At 41.5% G+C, this 25,308-nt stretch overlaps 2 protein-coding genes across 13 annotated transcripts in view; one reads left to right on the top strand and one right to left on the bottom strand.

Moving 5' to 3' along the window:
- Nucleotides 1–9,191, bottom strand: part of gish (casein kinase I gish) — a 62,448-nt gene extending 53,257 nt beyond the window's left edge. For 7 of the 9 annotated variants that reach the window (XM_069301169.1, XM_069301172.1, XM_069301170.1 and 4 more), the window contains exons 1-2: nucleotides 8,637–9,182; nucleotides 40–80 (exon numbers count right to left, since the gene is read on the bottom strand). In XM_069301169.1, coding sequence (XP_069157270.1) covers nucleotides 40–80; nucleotides 8,637–8,859 — 264 coding nt within the window. In that variant the 5' untranslated portion in view covers nucleotides 8,860–9,182. Of the gene's footprint in view, nucleotides 1–39; nucleotides 81–8,636 lie in introns of all 9 variants that reach the window. The other 2 variants (XM_069301176.1, XM_069301171.1) reach the window with 2 other exon arrangements.
- A 4,112-nt stretch (nucleotides 9,192–13,303) lies between these two features.
- Nucleotides 13,304–25,308, top strand: part of LOC123770000 (RNA-binding protein RO60) — a 59,064-nt gene continuing 47,059 nt past the window's right edge. The window contains exons 1-3 of one of the 4 annotated variants that reach the window (XM_069301162.1): nucleotides 13,304–13,438; nucleotides 20,379–20,512; nucleotides 21,872–22,122. In XM_069301162.1, the coding sequence (XP_069157263.1) occupies nucleotides 20,431–20,512; nucleotides 21,872–22,122 (333 nt within the window). In that variant the 5' untranslated portion in view covers nucleotides 13,304–13,438; nucleotides 20,379–20,430. Of the gene's footprint in view, nucleotides 13,439–17,341; nucleotides 17,387–17,406; nucleotides 17,549–18,302; nucleotides 19,210–20,378; nucleotides 20,513–21,871; nucleotides 22,123–25,308 lie in introns of those variants that run through there. The other 3 variants (XM_069301161.1, XM_069301159.1, XM_069301160.1) reach the window with 3 other exon arrangements.

Here is a 25,308-nt window from a genome sequence, read left to right as displayed (position 1 = left end):
ATCTGCAAATACAGCAGTCATTAAGGATAGACTACTTACCAACTTGATAGCGACGTGCTCATTGTTGTACAAATTCTTTCCTGAAATTAAAAAATACTAAATTAAAAATTAACTAGAAACAATGAACTGTTTCTTGTAATATACAGTACAGTATTTCAAGTTGCACACAGACTTTATAAACACCCTGTACATGTTAGACTAACTATTGTAGTTCAATGATTTAACTTGACTAAATTATTAGGGTTTGGTTCTCGAGCCTATTACGTGCCTGTATAACTTTCCCACCAGCAGTTGTAAGATGGTTATGGAGCCCACACCCACAAGATAGGTACAGGGCACATGCCAAATGAACCAAAACGTGTTCTCTTTATGCTAGTGGTTTTCTATGACATTTGACAATATTAATGCTTCATACTCCTACTCAAAAACCTTTATCTGGCTGATGTAGATAAAGCATCACCGAGGAATGCCACACACCAGTGCACCACCAAGATGTGGTGCACCACCACGGAGTGCCACGCACCCACCAGCGGTGCACCAATATAAGAACTTAAACTTGTGCAAGAAATCACTGAGAACCTTGTATACCGCATATGTCAGACCAAACATGGATTATGCAGCCTCTGCCTGGAGTCCAATACCTAGTTTATCACAAGGAGGGACTCTCCTAGAGACAGCAACAAGGCGAGCTAAAATATTAGACGTGATGCCTAGACTAAGCCAACATGTCAAATGGCCCATAAGAATGAGATAATGATGAACCAGCCAGACTTTATCTGATATTCACCCTGAACATGTCAGACATAACAGATGTCAAATCAGAATTCCCACAGGAATGAGTGACCACAGAGAACTAACATTTGAGCAGCTGGTGGGAAGTAGGAATAACTTACCAGAGGAAAGGACTGAGAAGCAAAAGGCTGGTATACCTAAGGGAAACTATGAAGAAGAAAATTTATAATAAGAATACCATGGGAAACAGCTTGGAGAAAAATCTGTAACAAGACATGATGGACTACATCACCTATTTGATGGTGGCAAATACTATTATAGAACAGAGAATCCCTGGAAGCAGTCTAAATGAGCAATCACACAAATGACCTCTTGCAGATGTGTGACATTAGCTTTAAACCAGCAAATAGTAGAGCCGACTAGGAAAGAAAACATCCTAGACTTTATTTTTACAAACAACAATGAGTTAATCAGGATTATAACGATTACAACTACAGTGGCACCTTGGTCTTCGAATGCCCCCCTCTTCAAATTTTTGGTTCTCGAGTTCAATTTCTTCCAAAAATTTGACTTCGTATTCAAGGTTTGCCTTGGTACTCTTAATTTGTTTATACACATATGGGTCCACCGAGCGTGCGGCACGTGGCAAGGCACGCCTCAGTTTACCAGTCTTCTGCCCCAGCGATGACAACTCATGAATTCTGTGCGAAAAACTACATTGTTTGTGCTTTTTTTGGTTTCTGAACATAAAATTATTATACACCACGCCATGGGTCCCAAGAAAGTCGATGGTAAAGTTCAACCTAAGAAAATAGTTATGAGTAGAGACAGTAGAGGATGCCCCTTCCTCATTAACCCTTTAGCTGCGCAATACTCACATAGGCGATGGGAGTAACCTGCACCGCAATGCGCTCATCACACATAGGCGATCGAGGGTCCCCCACACGATTTAAATGTCTCGCAGCTACACGGGGTTCGCATCAGCTACCTCAGGGCTCTTGTAAACAGACCCTATTTAAAAATAAATCATGGGCAACATCCTCAGGTGTGAGAGCCACAGTACTGAGTGAGCAGCCAAGGCTGGTGCACGCAGCATGAGCACTGCTGTTCACCTTGTGGCCACAGCATTGCCTAAAAATTACAAAATACAGTATATATGTAACTGCTATTATTTAGCGATGATAATATTACAGAAGATCCCCGTGATAAAAATTACCAGGATTCTAATAGCAGGATTGTTGTGATAATTAGAGCTGTGCATAGTATTGTGCGAGGAGTAATGCTGATCGAGGGAGGTAGCATCGTCTGCTGACTGTGTAATTACCTAAGTGAATTACACAGTCAGCAGACGATAAGCGAATTACATAGTCAGCAGACGATGCTACCTTCCTCGATCAGCATTATTCCTCCCACAATACTACGCACTTCTGTGTGGCCACCTGTTGTTGTCTGCACTCACCATTATCAGCTCAGTGGTTCTCTATGGTGAACTTGTCAAGCTGTATAGGGTGGCCACTCTGCTTTGGGAACCATACCAGCTTACTTTAACAGTTATTGTGAATAAAACATGTAGATACTTGTATATAATGTGTGTATATAATGTAATAATGCCACAAACAGTATGGTTGGGGAGGAATGTTAGTGTGTCTGGCCTTGAATGAGCGAGGGAGGGAGGGAAGCAACAGCTGATTGTGTGGTGACCTCTTATTGTCTGAATTCACCATACCAGCTTATTTGTACAGTTATGGTAAACAAAACATTTAGATACTTGTATATAACATCTGTATATAGTGAATAAAACCAAAAATAGTATGGTGGGAGGAGAGCAGCATAAGGGTTAAAAAAAAATGTATGAAGTATGGGAAGAATGCCAAAGATTTGCTGAAAAGACTCTCCCAGATAAAGCTGTAGCAGGCCGTTGCATTGACCTTTTTAAAGACAATGTGATGTCTCACTATAGACAAGTGTTAAAAATGTAGGGGAAAAAAAGTGACCTTAGAGAGATTCTTAGTAAGACAAGCAAGCAGCGAGCCACAACCAGGTACAGTACTAGTGGTATGCCTGCAAAATGTAGGAGAGAGTACAAGAAAATTCATCAGTCACCTGATATTATAATGAAAGCATCGACTCCCCGTCTAAACACCAACACCTCTCCTCCTCACCGTCTTCCGTATGCCAACAAGAGTCCTCAATAAAGGTAAGGTACCTATGAGTAGTTTTCGGTATATAATGTATTTTTTAAGTTAATATTTTTTGGGGTGTGGAACGGATTAATTCAATTTACATTATTTCTTATAGGAAATTTTGTTTCGGTTTTCGAACCGCCTCTGGGAATGGATTAAATTAAAAAAAAAAAAGTACCAATGTACTCGTTACTTGGATCAAACCTGATCAAAGTTCAGACTAGCATGGGCAATAGACCCTATGCAGCCAGTCTCAAATCCAAGAGGAAAATTCAGCAAATTCAATTTTAATAAACTGATTAATTGGGAACGAACAAACCAAGACCTCACAAAACAATGCTGGAAAGAACAACTACATAATGTAGCATTAAACCAATGCTTCAAGAGTCCCAGTCCCCCAATGTACTGTACTTGCTCCAGTACTTTTTCTCATCCTAATATCAGACAGATGAGGATACAAACTACATCATTATCATTTGCAGATGTACTATAACATTCATGCAAGTAGACAATATATAGAGGACACGGCAAACCTCCAATCGGATGTAAATCGGGTCTTTCAATGGGCCACAGATAATATGATGTTTTAATGAAAAATTCTAGCACCTGCACTATGGAAACAATGAAAATTTAAGAACGGAAACCACATACAGTATGAAATGGAATCAAATCAAATCAAATAGAACGAAAAAGCAATGTAAAGGACCTAGGGGTAATCATGTCAAAAGACCTTACCTTTACAGAACACAATAAAGTAGCCGTCACGACTGCAAGAAAAATAACCTTCCAAACAAGGGTTGCTAAACCAACGATGATACTTCAAAGACACTGGTGCTCTCTAGGGTGGAATATTGTTGCACTTTAACAGCTCTATTCAGAACTGGGGAAATTACTGAGAGCATGCAAAGGTCCTTTACCTAGAATCTACTCTACAAGTCATCTTAATTACTGGGATCGATTAAAAGTTCTAAATCGGTATTTTCTAGGGTGCAGGCGAGATAGATAATAATCTATACGTGGAAAATATTAGAGGGACTGGTTCCAAATCTGAACACAGAACTAACATCACATGAGACCAGTAGGCATGGCAGGATGTGCAAATTACCCTCACTGAAAAGCAGAAGCGCAATAGGTACGCTGAGGGGAGAACTATCAACATCCAGGGCCCAAGACTTTTCAACACACACTTGCTACACGTAACGAGTATAACTTGCCAGCATCTCTGTGTTCAAGAGAGAAGAAGACAAACATCTCCAAAGAATACCTGATCAATCAGGCTGTGATTTATGTCAGGCTGCGAGCAACCGCATCAGTCTGGTTGACCAAACGACCAACCGGGAGGCCGACAAACCATCCAAATCAGATGTAAAATCAGGTCTTTCAATGGGCTACAGAAAAAATATGGTATTTAATAAAAGATAAGTTCCAGCTTATGCACTAAGGGAAAAAATTAAAAAATTAAACCAAACCATGTACAAAACGCAGTCAAATCATACCATAGAACGAAAAAGCATTGTAAAGAATTTGGATGTACAGTACAGTACCTGTACTCATGTCGGAAGACCTTACCGTTAAAGAACACAAAGTGGCCATCACAACTGCAAGAAAAACTGGCAGGTTGGATAACAAGAACCTTTCAAACTAGATACGCTATACCAGTGATGATACTTTTCAAGATGCTAGTAGTGCTCTCTAGAGTGGAATACTGTTGCACAACGACAGCCTCTTTTAAAGCTGGAGAAATTGCTGACCTGGAGAGCGTGCAGAGATCCTTTACGACTGGAATCCACTCAAAAACACCTAAACTATTAGGACCGACTATAGTGCCTAAATCTGTATTCTCTCGAGCACAGGCGAGAGAAATACATAATTTACACATGAAAAAATATTAGAGGGGCTGGTTCTAAATCTGCAAACAGAAATATCACACGAGACCAGAAAGCATGGCAGGATGTGCAGAATACTCCCGTTAAAAAGCAGAGGTGCAATAGATACTCAGAGAGAACTCTTAGCAATATCAGAGGGCCCATGACTGTTCAAAATGCTTCCACTACACATAAGGGGCATAACTGGCTGACCCCTCAGTGTTTGAGAGGTCGTGTTCTTACTTGGTGTAAGAACAGAAGCAGAGGCACTGAAAACAACATGGCAAATAAAGCCAAGACCCAACTAAAACTGCTTTACAGCCACATTAGGAAACTAAGAGGGGAGTTGCAACATATTAAACAACTTTGGAGGCTATTGAAATTACCAGAGATGAGGTTAGGAGGCATCTGCTAGATCTGGACATGACTAAGGCTGTTGCACTTTATTGAATCTCACCATGGATGAAAAAAAAAAGGGGGGGGGGGGGGCAGAAGCACTTTGCATGCATACCTGGAGAAGGTCCCGAGAGTTCTTCTTCTCCCCGAGCCCAGCCTGAGGCCAGGCTCGACTTGTGATGACTTCGTCCAACAGTCCCGGCCTGCAGGCCCACATTCACTACAACCTGGTTGGTCCAGCACTTCTTGCAAAAACTTATCTAATTGCCTCTTGAATACATCCACCTTTGTTCCAGCAATATTTTGCCACTTTCTGTGGTGTATAACGTCACTGGAAACAGGAGACCTACCAGAAACTTTGAAGACAGTTAATGTAGTCCCAATACTGTATACAAAAAGGGTGATAGGAAGGAGGCCCTAAACTACAGGCTCATGTCCTTAACGTCCATACCATGTAAGGTGATGGAGAAGTTCACGAGAAGAGGCTTAACACCTACCAGCATGGGTTCAGGGATGGGCCCTTGCCTTACAGATTTAATAATTAATAGCTTTAATAATGCTATGACCAAGCAACAAGCATTAAGCAAGAAACCACAGGGTGGGCAGACTATTTTTTTGGATTGGTGGAAAGCTTTTGATAAAAGTCCCCTATAAAAGGGTGTTGCACAAGTTATTCTCAAAATAATTGTTTAATTGATGTGGGTGAGCATTCTTGCAAGAGAAAGGATTTAAATGCAGGAAACATCTGTATCAGCTGTGTGCCAGGAAATAGTGACAGCCAGTGAGTCTATGAGAGAGGAGCCTTCTGTCAACCTCGGCAAACTCTCAGTACTCCTTCAGCTGCTCACTTCAAACTGTGTAGATATGAAAATACTGATAAATTTTAATGATTATATTTTCAATATCAAGATTCATTCTTTCTGCTCCATGATGGATACAGTTGCTTAAAATGTGTGCTGGGCAACCCACTCCAATTAATACTCTTTCAAATTTTAAGAAAATGTTGCAAAAAACATTATTCCCTTCTTTCTCAAGCTTGAGTCCTCCAAACATTGTATTCCAGTTGTCACCTGTGAATGCCACACACTTTTCAGAGTCCATTTTTTCTAGGGGTTTCTTTTATGTAGATTCTTTTATGTGTACAGTTTCATTAGGCTTGATCTTAAACTCAATCAGTCTCTACTGTAAATCAACATTCTTCCAATCAAAATACTGAATAATTGAAGGAAATAGCTTTAATGTATCTATTGCTTCTTCCTGTAGCAATTAAACAGTATGCAATCTCATTTTCTTCTAGACTTTTCATGGCAACAACAGAATGCAATGCATGCATAGATGTAACAATTGATTATGTCTTTGTTCAAGCACTAGAAAACTTCTTTGTCACCTTAGCATCAGTCTTTTTCAGCACAAGTTCATGGATAAAATACTATTGTAATGTTTAACAGTGTGAAATGCACAAGTATCTTCTGCAGCAGTGACAGCATCTTCCATTTTATTCCCTGGTTTGATAAAATATTCCATCAGTTTTATTTATGAGCTCTCTCCTTGTGCTGATCTTGTGTGTTTTCCAGAGTTCACATGTGTGTAAATTACCAATACCTCTGTATGCCACAGAGACATACATTTCCTATATCTACACCAAACACACTGCTTCCCATTCATCCCTGCCTCTCTTAAAGCACAGAAGTTTTGTTCTGGATCTTGGCAGTGAATTTACTTTTCTGTTTGGACAGTGTCAGGGCTTTTATGTTTGGTAAAACTGCAACAAATTACAAATAGCACGTAGTAATGTCCCCACAAACAAACCAACAAGATCAGAGCTGGTTCAACACTGGACTAAGGACTAGCTGGCTGGGCAACCATGTTACCACCATCACTGGTAGTATTATTTTGTCAATACTGTACATGTAAATAATATAGCGAAGGTGGCTATATTATTCAGTATTATACTGAAAATGCAATAGTGCAAGATAATAACAAATGTCAATAATTGTATGCAATTACTAGTTATTATATGGCTACAACAGCATTATGTAAATAGCATACAACACTAAACCAGTCCAGTAGGCAACACTTACTAGCTGATGAAAACAGTAAATCATTTTTTAAGTAATGGAAGCTGAAATGACACACTTTTTGAAGAATTAATTAAATTCTTTCAGGATGCAAATTTGACACCTGAATTTAGGACATGTCCTGAAAAATACGGACAAATGGTGATCATAGCTCAGAAACCTGTACACCTGTTGATTAACTGTCAAGAGGCAGTACTACAAGCCAAAGCTCAACCCCCACAAGCATAATTACCTGCTGGATGGGGTTCTGAGAGTTGTTCCTACTCCCCAGGCCAGACTAGGCTTTCTGAGAGATTGGTCCAACAGGATGTTGCTTGGAGCAACCCGCAGGCCCACATATCCACCACAGCTTGCTTGGTCCAGCATTTCATGAAAACTATTAGGCAAGTACCTGACCCCTCTGAACCTACCACAGCTTACTTAAATGACAACTGCTAGAAAAACCACCTAATCACTCCACCTTCCACAATTTCTCTGCAATATCTTGTACTAGACGATAACTCAACAGTCAAAGACGAGCTACCAATAAGAGGGAGTGTACAATGCACCAATATGGGAAACCCCCAGTAACAACTGGAGCCACATCAGTGCCTCATTACCAACAGTGTCCCCCAATATCTACTGGAGCCACACCAGCCGCTCACTACCAACCCGGACATGTCCCCAGTACAGGGTTCACATCACACTGAACCTGTCCCCAGAAGCTTACATCAAAAGAATACCAGTGGCATATGCTAGATTGGCCAACATCAGAACTGCCTTTAGAAACTTGTGTAAGAATCATTCAGAACTTTGTATACCACTGTCAGACCAGTCCTAGAGTACGTAGCTCCAGCCTGGAGTCCATACCTAGTTAAACACAAGCCAAAGTTAGAAAAGATTCAGAGGTATACCACCAGACTAGTCACAGAACTAAGAGGTACGAATTACGAAGAAAGGTTATGGGAGCTAAACTTCACACCCCTGAAAGACAAGGGGTCACACCCAAGTACCCAAGTGAGCCACAGAAATATTAAAAAAAATTTCAGTGTCAATAGTTAACAAATGGAATGCCTTAGGAAGTGATGTGGTGGAGGCTGGCCCCTCCACCAGTTTCAAGTGTAGATATGATAGAGCCCGATAGGTTCAGGAATCTGTACACCAGTTGATTGACAGTTGAGAGGCAGGACCAAAGAGCCAGAGCCCAACCCCCGCAAGAACAGCTAGGCGAGTACCAACAATGAGTGTCCCCAGTAGGATAATACTGGAGCCAGACCAGTGCCACCAACCTGGCTGTGCCCCCACCACCTACAAGCGCAACATCAGGGCTTCAACAACATTGGGCCACAGCAGCAGCAGCAGCAGCAACCTACAAGAGCTACCTACATCAGTGCCGTACTCACCTAGTCTCAGCTCGCCGAAGTTGCCGCAGCCAATCTTCTTGCCGACCCTGAAGTTGGGCCCGACGAAGAGCTCGAGGGAGTTGGAGGAGGAGGAGGTCCTAGAGCCAGGCTGCATGGTGGTGCCCGTCCTGTTGGCGGTGCTCGCCCTCGACACCCGCCTCGACGCCGGATCCTGCTCATCCTTCGTGGCCCCCCCTCGCTCACGCCTCTCCCCCTTCTGCATGACGGCCTCCTGCGCCTGCCTCAGCCTCGCTCAGCCAACCTGCGGCAGCTCCCAGGCTCCAGTATAACCAGCATGTAACTGTCCGCCAGCTAGCCGCCGCCGCCGCCCGCACACAACACAAACTTCACCTCATCTCCGCCTCAACACTTCCTCACACACAACATTTTCCGGCTCTAAGAGCTCACAAACTTCACTGGGTTACACTGTAGCTTTAATCAGTGGGTGGTGAGCGTTGTATTCCCGGGTTATGAGAGTACTTGCAACGCCCGGGACGACACCTCGAGCTAACAGCTCTGGCAAATCTTTTTAACGCGGATCGATACACTCGCTCTGATATCTTCACCAAATTACCGTCTCTATGCAAATTATGCTATAACAGTAAATGTTTTCCTCTTTCTCACACACGAATATCATTAATTGTATGACTGAAACTATATTCTTCATTGTAATAACATATGGCGTATATTTTATATTGGGTCATTTAAACTTGTCATTACGGTTCTCGGTAACTTCTGACCACCTGATTCATCCAAAATAAATACAACAAATAAGTGCAACTTGAAAAACATTTTAGTATCTTATATATTTTGTATTAGTATTTCATACAACTTGGTTGGGAAATATGTGAAGAGTGTTGGTTGGTATTAATATGTGTTTGTGTGTCAGGGGTTGGGACTAGGGTAGGTGGCGGAGGGTGGTGCGGCGACCGTGATCATTGCTAGAGGCCACCGGGGACTATAGGTAGACTCATGTCTGTTGTGGCAGTCGACACACCCACTATACCACCTCTCTACTCTTATTAAACACCCGTCTCCTACACCACCCCTCTTCTACAGCACCTCTTTCCATCTACACCACCCCTCTCCTCCATCACCACCCTTCTCCTTCTACACTACCCTCTCCTACAGCGTATAAGAGTATGACAGAAACAACATGCCGGTCAACACTATAATTGAGAGAGCCGCCACTGTTGCCTGTAGAAAACAAGTCCCATCTGCTCATCATGGGAGATTTCAATCACGGAAGGATAGACTGGGAAAACGAGGAACCACATGGAGGTGAGGAAACATGGATAGCTAAACTGTTGGCAAATCAACGCTGATTTGGATGTGGCGACAAGAAACTTTCTAAGTCAGCATGTCAGGGGTCCCACAAGAATGATAGGCAACGATGAACCAACGAGACTAATACCTAGTCTTCACTCTGAATGACTCCAACATAAGGGAAATCGGCTTCGAAGCCCACGCGGGAATAAGCGATCACAGTGTACTAATGTTTGAGTATCTAGTCGAAGAAGGGTTAATGTATTCAAAGAAGGGCCCAGAAAACAAAAGGCTGGCATTCCGAGAGGAAAACCACAAGGAGATAAGGAAATTCCTAACAGATATAGCTTGGGAAGTGCTATATCTCCCACCTCCTACTAAAGGAAGGCGAAGAAGCACTGTGCCTATCACTCTCCATGGTGTATAACAAATCACTGGTAACAGGTGAACTTCCGAAAATTTGGAAGACGGCTAATGTAGTCCCGATATTCAAGTAGGGTGATAGACAGGAGGCACTGAACTATAGGCCAGTGTCATTAACTTGCATACCATGCAAGTTGATGGAGAAGATTGTGCGAAAAAAGCTAGTGGAACATCTGAGCAGAAGAACTTTGTATCACAACATTAGCATGGGTTCAGGGATGACAGATCATATGCCTCACAGAATTAATTGAATTCTGTGACCAGGCAACAAAAGAGAAGGGTAGGCTGATTGTATATTTTTTGGATTGCCAGAAAGCCTTTGACACAGTACAGTCTTTGACACTGGATAAGGGAGTCACAGTGAGGGGTGAGGTCTCTGAGTGGCGAGGCGTCACCAGTGGAGTCCCTCAGGGATCAGTTCTTGGACCTATACTATTCCTGATATATGTAAATGATCTCCCAGAGGGAATAGACTCGTTCCTCTCAATGTTTGCTGATGATGTAAAAATTATGAGGAGGATTAAGACAGTGGAAGATATTATGAGGCTACAAGATTACCTAAACAAGCTGAAGGAATGGTCCAACAAATGGCTACTAAAGTTCAATCCAAGTAAATGTAAGGTAATGAAACTATAGGTGGAGGAAATAGGAGGCTAGACACTGAATATCGAATGGGAGATGAAGTCCTGCACGAAACGGACAAGGAGAAAGATCCAGGAGTTAATATCACACCAAACCTGTCGTCTAAAACCCACATCAAAAGAATAACATCTTCGGCATATGCGAGGCTGGCTAACAACAGAACTGCCTTCAGAAACGTGTGTAAGGAATCCTTCAGAACCTTGTATACCACGTATGTAAAGCCAATTCTGGAATATGCGGCCACAGCATTGAGCCCGTACTTTGTCAAACACAAGACGAAGCTGGAAAAAGTTCAAAGGTATGCCACCAGGCTAGTCCCAGGACTAAGAGGCATGAGTTACGAGGAAAGGCTGGGTGAACTTCACCTCACGTCGCTGGAAGACAGAAGAGCTCGGGGAGACATGATCACCATATACAAAATTCTCGGGAATTGACAGGGTAGACAAGGATGAATTATTTTACACGGGTGGTACACGTACATGGGGACAAGCACAACTAGGTGAGTACAGCACCTCTCTCCTCCTACAGCACCTCTCTCCTCCTACACCATCCCTCTCCTCCTACACCATCCCTCTCCTCCTACACCATCCCTCTCCTCCTACACCCAACCAAATCCTAGGAATAATCAAACGAACCTTTGACTTAAAGGAAAAGAAAGCGATTATGCAGCTGTACAAAGTCTCTGGTGCATTCACCTGGATTATCCAAGATTGAGGCCTGATCTTCAGAAAGACATATCTGCTTTAAAGAAAGTTCGACACTGAGCAACAAAAATCATTCAGAACAAAGTCAAAGTCTCTTACCAGGAGCGGTTGAGGGCCACAGAGTTAACAACACTGCAAACCAGGCATGACAGGGCTGATCTCACCGAAACTTTTAAAATACTGAATAATTTGTAGGATACTGATCCAGGCTATTTCTTCAAATGGTCAGATGTAACAGGAACTAGGACCAACAGTTTCAAGTTCAACAAACCACATTAAATGCTTTTTCACCCATAGGGTTATGAACCCTTCGAAGCGCCTACTCACCGAAGCCGTAAATACGAAAAATAGTTGAATTTCAAAATCCAGTTTGATAAAATTATCAGGACAAATTGAAGGGACGTTTGACAAACCGCCGGCTTCCTGTCCTTGTCGAGGCCACTACCCTGTAATGGCCCTGGGATAAATTAAGATAAATAAAGTCCCTTCTCTCCAATAATGCTCATCATTATGAGATATAAAAGGGCACATTATTGGTTATAAGATATATTAATGACCAGTATATACAGCCGCCCAGTAATATTGATGACCAGTATATACAGCCGCCCAGTAATATTGATGACCAGTATATACAGCCGCCCAGTAATATTGATGACCAGTATATACAGCCGCCCAGTAATATTGATGACCAGTATATACAGCCGCCCAGTAATATTGATGACCAGTATATACAGCCGCCCAGTAATATTGATGACCAGTATATACAGTCGTCCTATGCCTATACAGTATAAGTAGTACAACCAAAACAAAGGACTCGAACCTTTAAAAGATGACACTAACCAAGTTATAATGGACGATAAAAGGGCACCAAACACTTTGAATTAATACATTATATCAGTGTTCGCGCTAGAAAGATAGTTAAAATCCCATTACTTTTTTAGTTTAGTTCATTTATTATGCCCCCATACCCATCTTGTGGGCGGTAGTGGAAAGGGTTACAGAGGCACATAATGGGCTCAGGGACTGAACCCCACAATTCATTTAGCTAAGCAAGTTACAATCTTGATGAGCTAGTTACAAAATTATTTGTAACTTTGCCTCAGATCTACAAGATCTTGTTAAAGTTCTCGGTGTACTGCTGCTCTCAGATTGCTCATTGACAATCCAAGGTTACACTCAACGTCTCCTTTAAAGGCAGATTCTTTGGCTAACTTATCAGCTTCAAAGGCAGTGTTACGGTATCAACATCGCCGGAGTGGGAAGTGGGTATTTTGGCGCCATCTATAGACCTGCACTCCAACTCCCAAGTATTAGGCGAGAGACAGATAACGTCATCTGTTGGTGGTGTGGTGGAGTCGGTGAAAGGCTCCTGTTTCATACCTCACTTAGGAGGCGAGGTCTATGATACTGACCTCTGGTGGGTGGGGTAACAATATCAACGCCATCTAGGTTGTGAATGCAATTACAATTTCAGTCCCCCCCCGGTGGAAGGGTGTTATCCTAAGGTCACCCAGTATACTGTCTGTCTAGCTAATGACGTTAATGTTTACAGAGGTGACGTGAGGAGGCGATTAGTTGCGCTGAGGCAAGCATTTCACCTTGGGAACTCCCGACTTGATCATATGAGAGGACAACGTGGCCGTCGTTGGAAGTAACAGTGTGTTAGCTGATGGACTCTTATAGTGTTGTATGGACCGACGTACCTGGGATTTGGTCAAGAGGAGTTGAGAGACGACAGTAGTGTTCGACTGCTGAGACGTGCTGCCGGTGTGTTGGCTACCCGTTCTTTGCTACACTATTCTTTGGCTAATTCATCAGCTCCATCATGCATTTGGAGACCAACTTGAGATGAAGTCCACATGAAATGGATTGTTACCATCATTAATAATTTTGTTGTATTTGTCTAGCTTTAAACACGAGCATGTTAGTTATGTCTTGGTTGAGAGCAATTAAGGATGATAGTCAAAATTAATTGCATAAAGTTTGGAGACTTGTACACATTTCGGTGCAAGAAGCAAGAAAAATAGTTCGGTGTGAAGGGTAGAATCCCAGTTGTTTAGACTGACTCCATCTCGAAATATAATCCATTGTCGGGACAACTGCACTTCCAGCTGCACCCGTGGGGCGGTGTAGGGAACAATCGGTGTATAATTTGAGAAAGAATGCTGTGGACAGAGCATCAATATAGCTAAAGGCGTTGATTTTCTTCTCAAAACGAAGCTAGAGCTGATTTCTAATTTGCTTCTTGGGTGGAAAGGGAGGAATTAAAATTGGAAAGGGTGTAATCTCCCACGGTGCAGGAAAAAGCCGTGGTCTCTTGGTAAACATTATAAAATAATACATTCAGAGTTCAGTTCGTTTTAGTTAACCATTTGAAACAATGTTTACCTTCAATAAAGGAATTTTGAAGCCCTTCTGTACAAGGGTTAGGATGAACTAGTCTAAGTAATTTTATACAAATTTGACGTATTAATTTCAGTAACACGATCAACGACGCTCGGAATATTAAGTTCCCGTCTCGTATTGAGTATTTTTGTGGTACGAGGTCGCCCAAGGATTATCCTCAAGGCTTCGTTCTGCTATTTTTAAAGCCCTACAAGCTTTCTTCCAGGCATCAAAGGAAGCAGAGGTGCAGCATAATCCACTAAAGATCTAATGTATACGATACATAATTTTGACAACTGACATTGGCACCATAGCCTGAGTGATAACCTGCAACAGCCTTGAGAGCTCTGAGCCACTTTATACTGACGAGTCTGAATTCAACAGGACCATACAGTGGCACCTCGAGGCCAAATTATTTGACTGTGTTAACATAGTCAAGCTGGAAGCCTTCACACAGTTGCACCTTGCGGACAGCTCCTCCCTGCCTGAGTGGGCACCGGTTTAGTATCTTAGTGTGCATCACCACCTTTCTTACCCTGACTTATCCTTAACCATGAAAAGTCATTTACCACCTTCCTAGATCTCGAGTCTGCCTTTGCTATTGCAAATCGACATGTTATCTTAAGTGAGCTTTCAAGAATGAATACTGGTGATAGATTTCTTTTTTGGATCAGAGGTTATTTATCAAACAGGAAGTCGTCTGTATACATGGATGAATATAATGGAGAACTATTGGCTGAATATCAAATAAATGGTTTTAAACTATTTTAGGTATATTAGAAAAGGGGGGAGGGGAGTAGCCCTGTTAGGGAAAATTTGAAATGTATTCTCAAAGAGGGACTCGAAACTAAGCCACACAGCAAACTATTTGGCTAGACTTAAAAACAAATAATTTTAAGTTCTATACAGACCTTCTTTTTGATAATTACAGTACATTATACAGACCACCAAACTTAGATAGAATGGAAGCAAAGCATCTATGGGATAAAATATCTAGAACATCTAGGTCTAACAATATTTCTCATGCGTGACTTTAATCTTGGTGGAATAAACTGGTTTAACAGAACTAAGAATAATGAAGCAAAAGATAACTGGAAATTGACAATTGCTTTCTTAGGCAACATAAGGAACCAACGCGGGAAAATAGTATTTTAGATTTAGTGTTAACAGGGCAACACAAACTGACCTCGAAATAGGGCGTGAGCTATGGAACAGTGATCACAAAGAACTCGGTAGTATAGAATGGAATAGATTTATAGGGGAAAATTCTGCTAAAGTGCCAGATTTTCGAAAAATTAATTTTAATAGGTTAATTAAGAAATTTCTTGGGCGAAATGTATTGAAAAGTGTTGGGCATGTGGGGTGGGAGGGAGATGGTCGAGCGAGACGTGAACCCAGCAGCTCCTCCTCTGAATAAACACTACGTTTTATAAATATAAATATAAATAATAAATATATTTATTCAGGTAAGGTATATACATACAAGTGATGTTACATTAATGGATTGATATATAGATAGAGCTAGTACATACAATGCCTAAAGCCACTATTACGCGATGCGTTTCGGGCAAGAAAAACATTAATATCTAGAACTTAATACTAATTGAGCATAAAGAATAAAAAGTGTTGAGAACAAATACAAATAAAGATAAAAAAAAGGGGGAACATGACTGAAAAAGCAGCACAAATACAATAGGTTGACAGTGTTGATTAAAAAAAGAAAATAACAGACATGGGTTGACAATAGAGGAGTGAGGTAGGTTACAGGGAATTTATTAGGTAGTGTTTAGTTTTTATCTTAAACTTAAACTGGTTGAGAGAGGTACAGTCTTTAACATGGTTGGGAAGGTCATTCCACATTCTGGGCCCCTTGATTTGTAGAGCATTTCTAGTTTGATTAAGTCGTACTCTAGGAATATCAAAACTGTGTTTATTTCTGGTGTGGTGCTCATGGGTTCTGTTACAACCTTCTATGAAGCTTTTGAGATCAGGATTGGCATTATAGTTTAGCGTTTTATATATGTATAATACACATGAGAGAATGTGCAGTGACTTAATGTCTAACATATTCAGAGATTTGAGAAGGGGTACCGAGTGATGTCTGGGGCCAGAGTTGGATATTGTTCTAATAGCAGCTTTGTGTTGGGTAATTAGAGGACGTAAGTGATTTTGGGTAGTAGAACCCCAAGCACAAATACCATAGTTGAGATATGGATAGATAAGGGAGTAATAGAGAGTCACCAGGGCAGGGCGTGGTACATAATATCTGATCTTAAAGAATGCCCACAGTTTTTGAAACTTTTTTTTGATATATTTAGAATGTGTCCCTGGAAATTCAGCTTGTGGTCAATGAGAATACCAAGGAATTTGCCATCTAATTTGTTACAAATTTGGGTATTGTTTATTTTGAGATTTATTTGACTAGAGGATTTATTGCCAAACAGAATATAGAAAGTTTTGTCAATGTTAAGGGTGAGTTTGTTGGCAGTTAGCCAAAGATGGACTTTATTTAGCTCAGTATTTACTGTGGCATTTAGAGCAAGAGGGTCAGGACTGGAGTAAATGAAGGTTGTGTCGTCAGCAAATAGAATAGGTTTGAGGTGTTGGGAGGCATTTGGAAGGTCATTAATGTAGATGAGAAAGAGGAGAGGGCCAAGTATGCTGCCCTGAGGAACACCAATGTTGATGGGTAGGGTGGGAGAAATTGTATTATTCACAGAAACATATTGGAGCCTGTCAGCCTGTGTTTTAATACTAAATGTAATAAGTACAATCCTGACTACCGGCTTAGTACATAAATACTTAAATGCCAGAATCGCGCCAAAATATTGTTTATTAGTTTACCTGAAAAGCTGTATAGAAAACCACGACCACTCTACATAATTTTTTACCGTAAAACAAGGGTTTTACAGAATTCCCCCATGCACCCGGGCTCTGTCAACAAGCTGTTACCATCTCTTCACCCTTATTTCATTACACACAGAAATCACAATAGCGTGATGCATCAAATTAATACATCCATATGGATAGTGTAAATACAAAAACAATGCAAACTTTTAAGGTACAGCTGGAAAAGATCATTAAGGCAAATGAGGGGATGAGGGGGGAACACCTTTGACAAACTGCCGGCTTCCTGTCCTCGTTGAGGCCATTGGTGTTAGTGGTTCTCAGGTAAACTAGGATAAATTCAGGTAAATTTAATGTTGTGTTTAAGGAAAACAATGCCGTCACCGGTAATCCGGATATTAGCTCCTGAACGACTATATGAGATCGCTCTCCTGTGTCAACTGAGAATCTAATATTTAACCATTAATTCAATTAAGTCAATAAGTAAGTAGTATTTTCTGATACTGAGCACTTGAAATACAAGTATATAAGTGACTCATTAAAGAACTGTGGATATATGGCATAAAATAGCCTCAAGTGCCGTTAGGAAGAATGAGTCATAGACTCCCGTCAACGACAACAGGCTGACTGAAGGATTTTCTTGAGGTAATTGGCCCTGTCAGGTGTAGGGCAACATTATATTTGATCCACACGGCCATAACACCACCACTAAAACTTTCTAGACGCCGGATTATGCTAGAAACTCTGCGATTGTGGCTTTTAAGGCAATGCTTTTGTGCAAATATGGAGAGTCTTTAGTATCATGAGAGTAGTGAACACTGTGGTGTTGTGTCCAGGCTGTATATTGTTATTTCCGACCTGTGTTCTTATATCCGTGTCGTTGTGTAATGTCCAGCCTCTTGTGTTATGTTCTGTTATGTTATAGTAGATGGAAGAGACTTCTTAATGTGTACCTCTGAACCTATGTACCCCTATGTACCTCTGTACCCCTATGTACCTCTGAAGACTGTAGCAAGTTCTGCTAACATTGCTCCAACTTTTTCTAATGGACCAATATCATGACATGAACAGGAAAAAAAAATATTTTAAAGTTGACAATTTCACAATTTCAAATCAACTAAACTAATTTTCAATTTCAATTTTTTTTATTTTATTCATTATGGGCTTAGAATGGCATATAACATTAATTTTCATTGCTTTAAAATATAGTTTGAGAATATAGTTTACTATAACACAAATTGTCAATGTGGCCTTCAAAATATGCACAAAATTTAGATGCCAAAAATGTGTAATTCCCCCAGTTATGGGTTTATTAATAAACGGCAGCAATGAAACCTTAGCACTCTGAATATTGCACATAATATGTAAAAATGGTGAGACTCGCTCTGAAATTGAAGTCTCTATGTTGTCTCAAAGATGAAAATCATGTTCATGCAGAAAAATTAAAGTTTTTTGACAATGAATGTAGAAATTCGAATTTATAACATCTTGTAAGTTTTATTAAACATTGCATGGCATTCATACTAGAGTATGTAAAAGTTGTGGGTCAATGTGTGTTGAAATGAAGTAAAGAAAATTAACCACCCAAAAAAAACAATATGTGGAAAAGGATAATGGGTTGGGGGATATTAAGTATACTTCATGTAAGTGATAAAGCCCTCATATAGTCAACAGTCAGCAAAAAGAGCCAAAAGAGACAAAGAAAATAGTGAAATCGTGAATATTGCCCCCCCAAAAAAATTAGTAAAGTTCTCAGCTCAATAGGAACACTGTCAAAAGTTTAAATTGCTTCTATATAAATGCCAGAAGCCTGGTAAATAAATAGCCTCTGTGTGTGTGCATACACAGAGGCTGACAATGACGGTGACAAAGACCGTTTTATTTAGGGAAAAGTACATACATGTACTCTGTACATACAAAATGAGTTACAGGCAGAATGTTGGATTTCAAGATAGAGCAAGTCTAGTATATACAATGTGTAAGCCACTAGTATGCACAGTGCTTCGGGCAAATTACATTACCTAATCCGAGAATTACATCATTGACATAGTGAAACATGGGGACGAGAGAAAATTATTGAAGGGAAATTCGAACCTTCCAGGATACCATCCACCATTCCAAAAAGGACAGAACAACAAGAGCAGGTGGGGTAATGTTGTATGTGAAAGAGGACCAGAATGCAACCACCAATGAGAAACTGACCACCATGGGATCCTCAGTCTGTATGGTGCAATATACTAGCTCAAGATAACAGTTATAGACTAGCTCAAGACTAGGTACGAACTGACAGTGAGAGTATGCTTCAGGTGAGACACAGCAACAGAGAGGAAGTTACCAATCTGCATAATATGATCAATGTTGCATCAACTCTTATAATGGGGGACTTTAACCATGAGACAATAGATCGGGTAAATCTAACATCACAAACAGGAAAGCAATATCTTGACCTGGTGCAGGACTCATTTTTCATACAGCATGTGACAGCCCATTCAAGGTAACAGCATTCTAGATCTTGTGCTAACATCAAAAGAGGGCATAATCGATCAAATTTGGATAGAGGAAAAGTATAATGGATTATAACCACAGAAACCCACATACAGGTCCAGTATTATAACCACTCGGCCACATACTGTACAAAAGTATTGGGAAGTCAAATATCTGTGCCCAATAAAGTCACGAGTGCTGCAAAGTATTAGGGTAAATCTGATGACTTCCCAATACTGTACTTTTGTTCAGTCTGTGGCTAACTGGTTATAGTACTGGACATGCTGAGGGGCATGGAGATCCTGGCTGACCGCGTTTGAATCCTCCAGGTGTCAAGAGTTTTCTGATGTGTATGTTTGTACAATTCATTAATAAGTTATTTTGTCGGGGGACAGGAACCCAGAGTGTATTCATACACGTTAGGCTTATATCAAGTCCCCCCCCCCACACCACCATTCCAGTGGTGAGTAGCATTCCAGGGTAATCTAGAAGGGTGAGGCTTAAAAAGGATACCAGTAGTACAGTCAGGTTTGTTCTCGACTCACAATCGAGAATTCTGGGTTTGAATCCTGGGCAGGACAGAAATGGTTGGGTGCATTTCATTTCACCTAATGCCTCTGTTCACCTAGCAGTAAGTAGGTACTCAGGAGTTAGTCAGCTGGTTGTGGGGTTGCATCATGGGCAAGGGTCAGTAATTCGGCTTTGGGGGGGGGGGGGACCTCGATAAAAGCTAAATGTGTGTGAATATACTCTGGCTTCCTGTCCCCCGACTCAATGAATTATATTTATAATTAAGAAGAGGTATTGCAAGGGAAAGCTCTAAACCTACTAATACAAGTTGGAAATCATCTACTTTTGTGCCTGTGTAAAAAAAAAATAAATTGCCAGTCTAATCATTTAGATGCTCAATAAAATGACACTAATTCTTTTATTTTAGGCATAGACCTCAAGGTTTATATAATGTTAAAATTAAAGGCAGCATATTTTCCAGGAACTGGTGCAGCTTAAAAAAGGGAAACGACAGTCCATCATAGTGAGCCAAGATGGCAAGTGAGAGTGATGCTTCACTGGCTAAGTTGAAGCAGCTGTTGGTGACTGGTTCCAACAATGTTGCTTGGAATGGAAGTAAGTCTTGTTTCACCTTAGAAATACTCTCCTTGCTACCTTACATTTGATCTTGCGTCAACATTGTACTGTATAGATGTACGTACTATACGTAGGCTACACAAATATTGTATTGAATGTACAATACTGGGGCTACACAAACATTGTACATTATGGATTGTACTATACAGGCGCTACACAAATATTGTACATTATGGATTGTACTATACTGGGGTTACATAAACATTATACGTTATGGATTATAACATACTGGGATTATCTTGAGATGATTTCGGGGCTTAGTGTCCCCGCAGCCCAGTCCTCGACTAGGTCTCAACCCCAAGGAAGCAGCCTGTCTAACTCCCAGGTACCTATTTACTGCTAGGTAACAGGAGCATCAGGGTGAAAGAAACATTTTGCCCATTTGTCTCCGCCTCCACCGGGGATCAAACCCGGAACCTTAGGACTTTGAATCCAAAGCGCTGTTCACACAGCTGTCAGGCTACACAAACATTTTACGGTATGAAGTAATTGACACAACATGGGTTTGTTAAAAATAGATCCTACCTTACAAACCTGCTCACATTTCTGGGGAGAGCCCCTGTGGCTCCCTCGAGTTATCCAGGCTGCTATTGATATATTAGACTTTGGTATTAGTCAATGTGAATGGAGTTCTAGGCCTACCGGGGACCACGAGTCAGCACCTGGCTTGTGGCCCCCTCAGCCTGGCCCCCTGTCCCCCAGGGGGGGGGCCCCCCTAACCACCTGGCCCTCTCAGAGAGGCACGAGGAGCAATGGCCTATAGAAACCCCGGTGTGGTTGGAAGCATTCTATGTCTGCCATCGATCTGGTCAGGCACCCAGAAAGGTGCCTGATAATTTGAGACTGGCATCTCTCAGCAGTCGTGACTAGTGGGAGGCCCTTTTCTGTGCTTATGCAAGCGTGTTGTCATGGCAAGACTTCGGATATAATAGCATATCGGGAGCAGTTCTGTTCCTGTCCTCTTATCAACAATTGGAAGGAGACCTTGTTTTTATTTGTGAGTTAATTATATCGAGTCTTAGAGAATACTTTATTAATTCATTATGGTCTCCAGACTGGTGTTTTTAGATCTATGATACATGTTTATGGGTAATTCTAATCTGGGCACGTGGCAACATATTTCATTTTCTGAGAGACGGCCCGAAATCTAAATTTCTTAGCATGCTTAATTAAGGTATTTATGGTTAATATTTACTTAACATGAAACGGCAATTATTTCATGTTAAAGGTTAGTAAATGGTGTCAAAAATTTCTGACATATATTGGGAAGATATAATAATTAAGTTAATTGTAATTAAAATACACTTTTCTTTATTGTGCTTTATTTAATGCATACAGGCCACCTGGTTCGTCATTTAGTGGACTGGTTCCTTCGCAATGAACGAGAGCACCATAGTAAGTTGAACCTTCCTGAATCACCACCTGGTGAGGACGGCTCAAAACCCAGACTCCGAGCTACTAACCCAGGTGACACACTCATTAACTGCACTTCTATCATTCCAAAGTTGGTGGAAGAGGGGAAAGCTGAGGTTATAATAGATACACTGCGAGCATACAGCCAGTTGCCATATGTGGATAAAGAAGCTTTGGTAAGAATGACATTGCATTTCCTTACATTTATTATAAAGATTTTTTGTTATAAAAGATTTTTTTATATCTGGGAAGAGTCCTGGTAGCTCCCTGAAGCTATTTCACTAAAATGTCTTCCCACTATTGAGTCACATCAATATTATTTTCATTATTACAGTATTATTATTATTATAATATGATTCCTGCTTTGACCTACCAGGGATTAGAGCCAGAACTTGAACCCCTCCTCCCTCACAGAGGCACAGAGAGGTGGGCATTGTTACAATCACCCACACTGAGAAAGCATTCAGAAAGTAAGTGAAGCATTACAGATAATCGCAAGGTTCATAGAAAATGAAACATCGAAACAGCCAAATAACTGCATACGGTTCATTCAAAGCAAAACTGGTTCAATCAAAGCTTTGCTTGAATCCTCTAGTGCAGAAAGCAGCCAATAGGTGGCATCCAGTAGCTCCTGCTGCTGAGTCCCACTTCTTTTTCTCATATAAGTGCTGGCCATCTTTCGGATCATGTCCTGTGGGAGCCATTTGCTTGGTCATTGCTCCTGTTTTCTTGGGGGAACCCCTTGTGGCTCCCAGTAGCTATCTTGCTAAAATAGCCCCTAACTACTGAATCACACCAGTTGTGGAGTTTAGTGCAGCCTACTGGGATCAGAGCTAGAACCTAGATCCCCCTCACAGAGGTGCAGGAAGCAGATTGACACGCCCCCATATCACCAGGGGAAGGCAGCAAACTGGTACAGACCACTACTGGGTTAAAAAAGAAGACTAAAGCCTCGCAATCCACTGAATGAACTCTCCCAAGAATGTCGACAAATGATTGAAAATATCTTGAAAGAAGCATGTGCTTGTTTGCCTCACCCCTCCCACTCATTTGGGGAGGGAGAGGGGCCCAGGACTCGCAATGTCCCCCTCTGGCTCCAGCCATTACTTCCTCCACTGATGCAGTTCATGTCAGGCTACTGCAGTAGGAACCCAGGGTCATCAGTAAGATGTGGCTAACCCCATTGCTTTTTCAGCTAATTGCTTCTTTGGACTTGTGTCCTTTCTGGTTTTTTGTGTACCATGGTGCAGTATGGGCCTGGCTTTTTAGAGTACTCTGGCTGCATGTGCTCAGGATCAACTTCTCTGAGTGCTCTCTTGTACACAGTGTGAGAGAGAACTCTCTTTTCTCTAAGAGAAAAATGCTCTCTTTTCTGGTGTGTTCAGTAGTTTGCTACCTTAGAGGTGCTTCCTGCTTTGGTGGGGGAGGTACTTGCCTTAGGTGAGTCATGGATCTCTTGCTCCTCTGTCTTGACCTGGGTCGAGAGTGAGCATTGGCTAGTGCAGCGTTCTGGTGGCTTGTGTGCTTGTATATATGGTACGCTGAGATGGACCTTCAGTCATGTAGCCCATACTGTGTCTGCTTACTGTTAGGTCTGGTGTAGCATCCCCGTTGCCTGGTTGTCTTGCTTGGTTTGCCCTTCACGCCCTGGAAATTTCCTATGGGTACAGTTTGCTATTGGATATTCCCTCCAAAACCATTCCTGTCTTGTACAAATTTAAGGGTTTATTGTTGTCCATGCCACAGGGCGATGATCATTCGTTCTGCCTCTGGCATGCCGACTGTTGTCTTGGACACACCTATGGCCCAGAATCCTGTGGGGTTTGCACTCCTTATGTGGTTCTCCTATCTGACCCTCCTGATGAAGTTTATGCATATCAGGTAGATACTGCTTTACAGGTTTGCTTTGTCTGCCTGGTTGGGTCTTCACCCCTTCAGATGAGGGCCTTTTACTTCAAGGGGAGGGGGGGTTTTCATATTCCCCTCTCCTTGTATGATTTTCATTTGTCTGTGGCTCCTGCCATATTCATTTCCGCATGATGTTAGGCCTGTCAGAACCATCCTTCCAGAGGTTTCCTTCCTCTCAAGTCGCTCAGTCAGCAGCTCGTGAGGATCTCTTTAATACTTACGATTCATGGTGACGTTCTCGCAGTCTTTAAAACAATTCACGTAGTGTAGGACATGGCGTTAACGCCGTCAATAATTAAAATATTTGTAAAAATTCTATTTATTGTCTGATTATTATGGGATTTGTTTCAAAATGTGCGCCATTGTCTTCCCATTCTCTATACTGTTTACCCCACCTGGCATCACTCCACCACTGCGTGGATAGCCACATGACACGATGTACTTTATCTTATGGTGTTGGTAATGTTGTTCTTCTATTTGACCTTATATGCATATATATATTCCCTTAGAGAATTATATTGCAAACAATTTTATACCAAAATAAACAACATAGCACGAAAATTGAGGTGAAAAAACTGGAAAGAGTATAAACATTGGAGTGTGGTTGTGCGCTCACAGGCAACGCTTGGCCTACCTTGTGGTGCACTGTAGTGTAGATGGCCTGCCTGTAGATGGCCTGCCGGGCCAGGCAAAGTGTTAACCCATAAAGGGAGCAATACATATATACAGTGGTACCTTTGTTTACAAATTTAATCCGTTCCCAGAGGCGGTTCGTCACAGGGCACTGCAGGACGCAGGTGATGTTTCGCCTCCAATCTATTAGCCTTACTATGATGTTTACTGTCCAGAAAAACACCCCTCGGGATTCCCCTCCAAGACCAGGAGAACGTCGTGACCAGAATGCATGCCAAGGGACAATGGGTCCTGAAAACCCTCAGAGATCGGAAATGTCCACGTGAGAAAAGCTGCGCGAACCACCATCCGTCGCCATGGTCGACCAGCAAGTCCTGCCTTACCTACTTCTCTTACCTGCTCCTCACCTTACACCTTACCTTCTAGAAATTATTTTTTCTCTTACTTGCTCCTCACCTCACTCTTTCCTTATTTATTGACCTGTTCCTTCCTCTTTCCATACGGGCTCACCATAGCCCATGCTACTTGGAACATTTCGTTCTAAGTAGCTGAATCTACAACAACAACATCCTCTTTCCATGGCTTACGGGCTACTCATCCCCATGCCACCTCTTGGGTGGCTTAAACTTCATCAATCAATCAATCCTCTCTCCACTCCCACATGACTTGATAATGGTCCAGGATGGACCGAAACACCGTTTCTTCATCTTCTGATGTGTAGTTTGATCATCATATCTTCAGCCATGTTATTGTGACTCATTGTCTGTAATGTTATTATTTGCCATTCTCCATCTTAAACTAGGTAGATTGAAATCTCCAAA

The sequence above is a fragment of the Procambarus clarkii genome, chromosome 45 (genome assembly GCF_040958095.1).
Source record: "Procambarus clarkii isolate CNS0578487 chromosome 45, FALCON_Pclarkii_2.0, whole genome shotgun sequence".
Classification (NCBI taxonomy): domain Eukaryota; kingdom Metazoa; phylum Arthropoda; class Malacostraca; order Decapoda; family Cambaridae; genus Procambarus; species Procambarus clarkii.
Note: the sequence above shows the minus strand (reverse complement) of the source record. Positions and strands in the feature narration are given on the sequence as shown.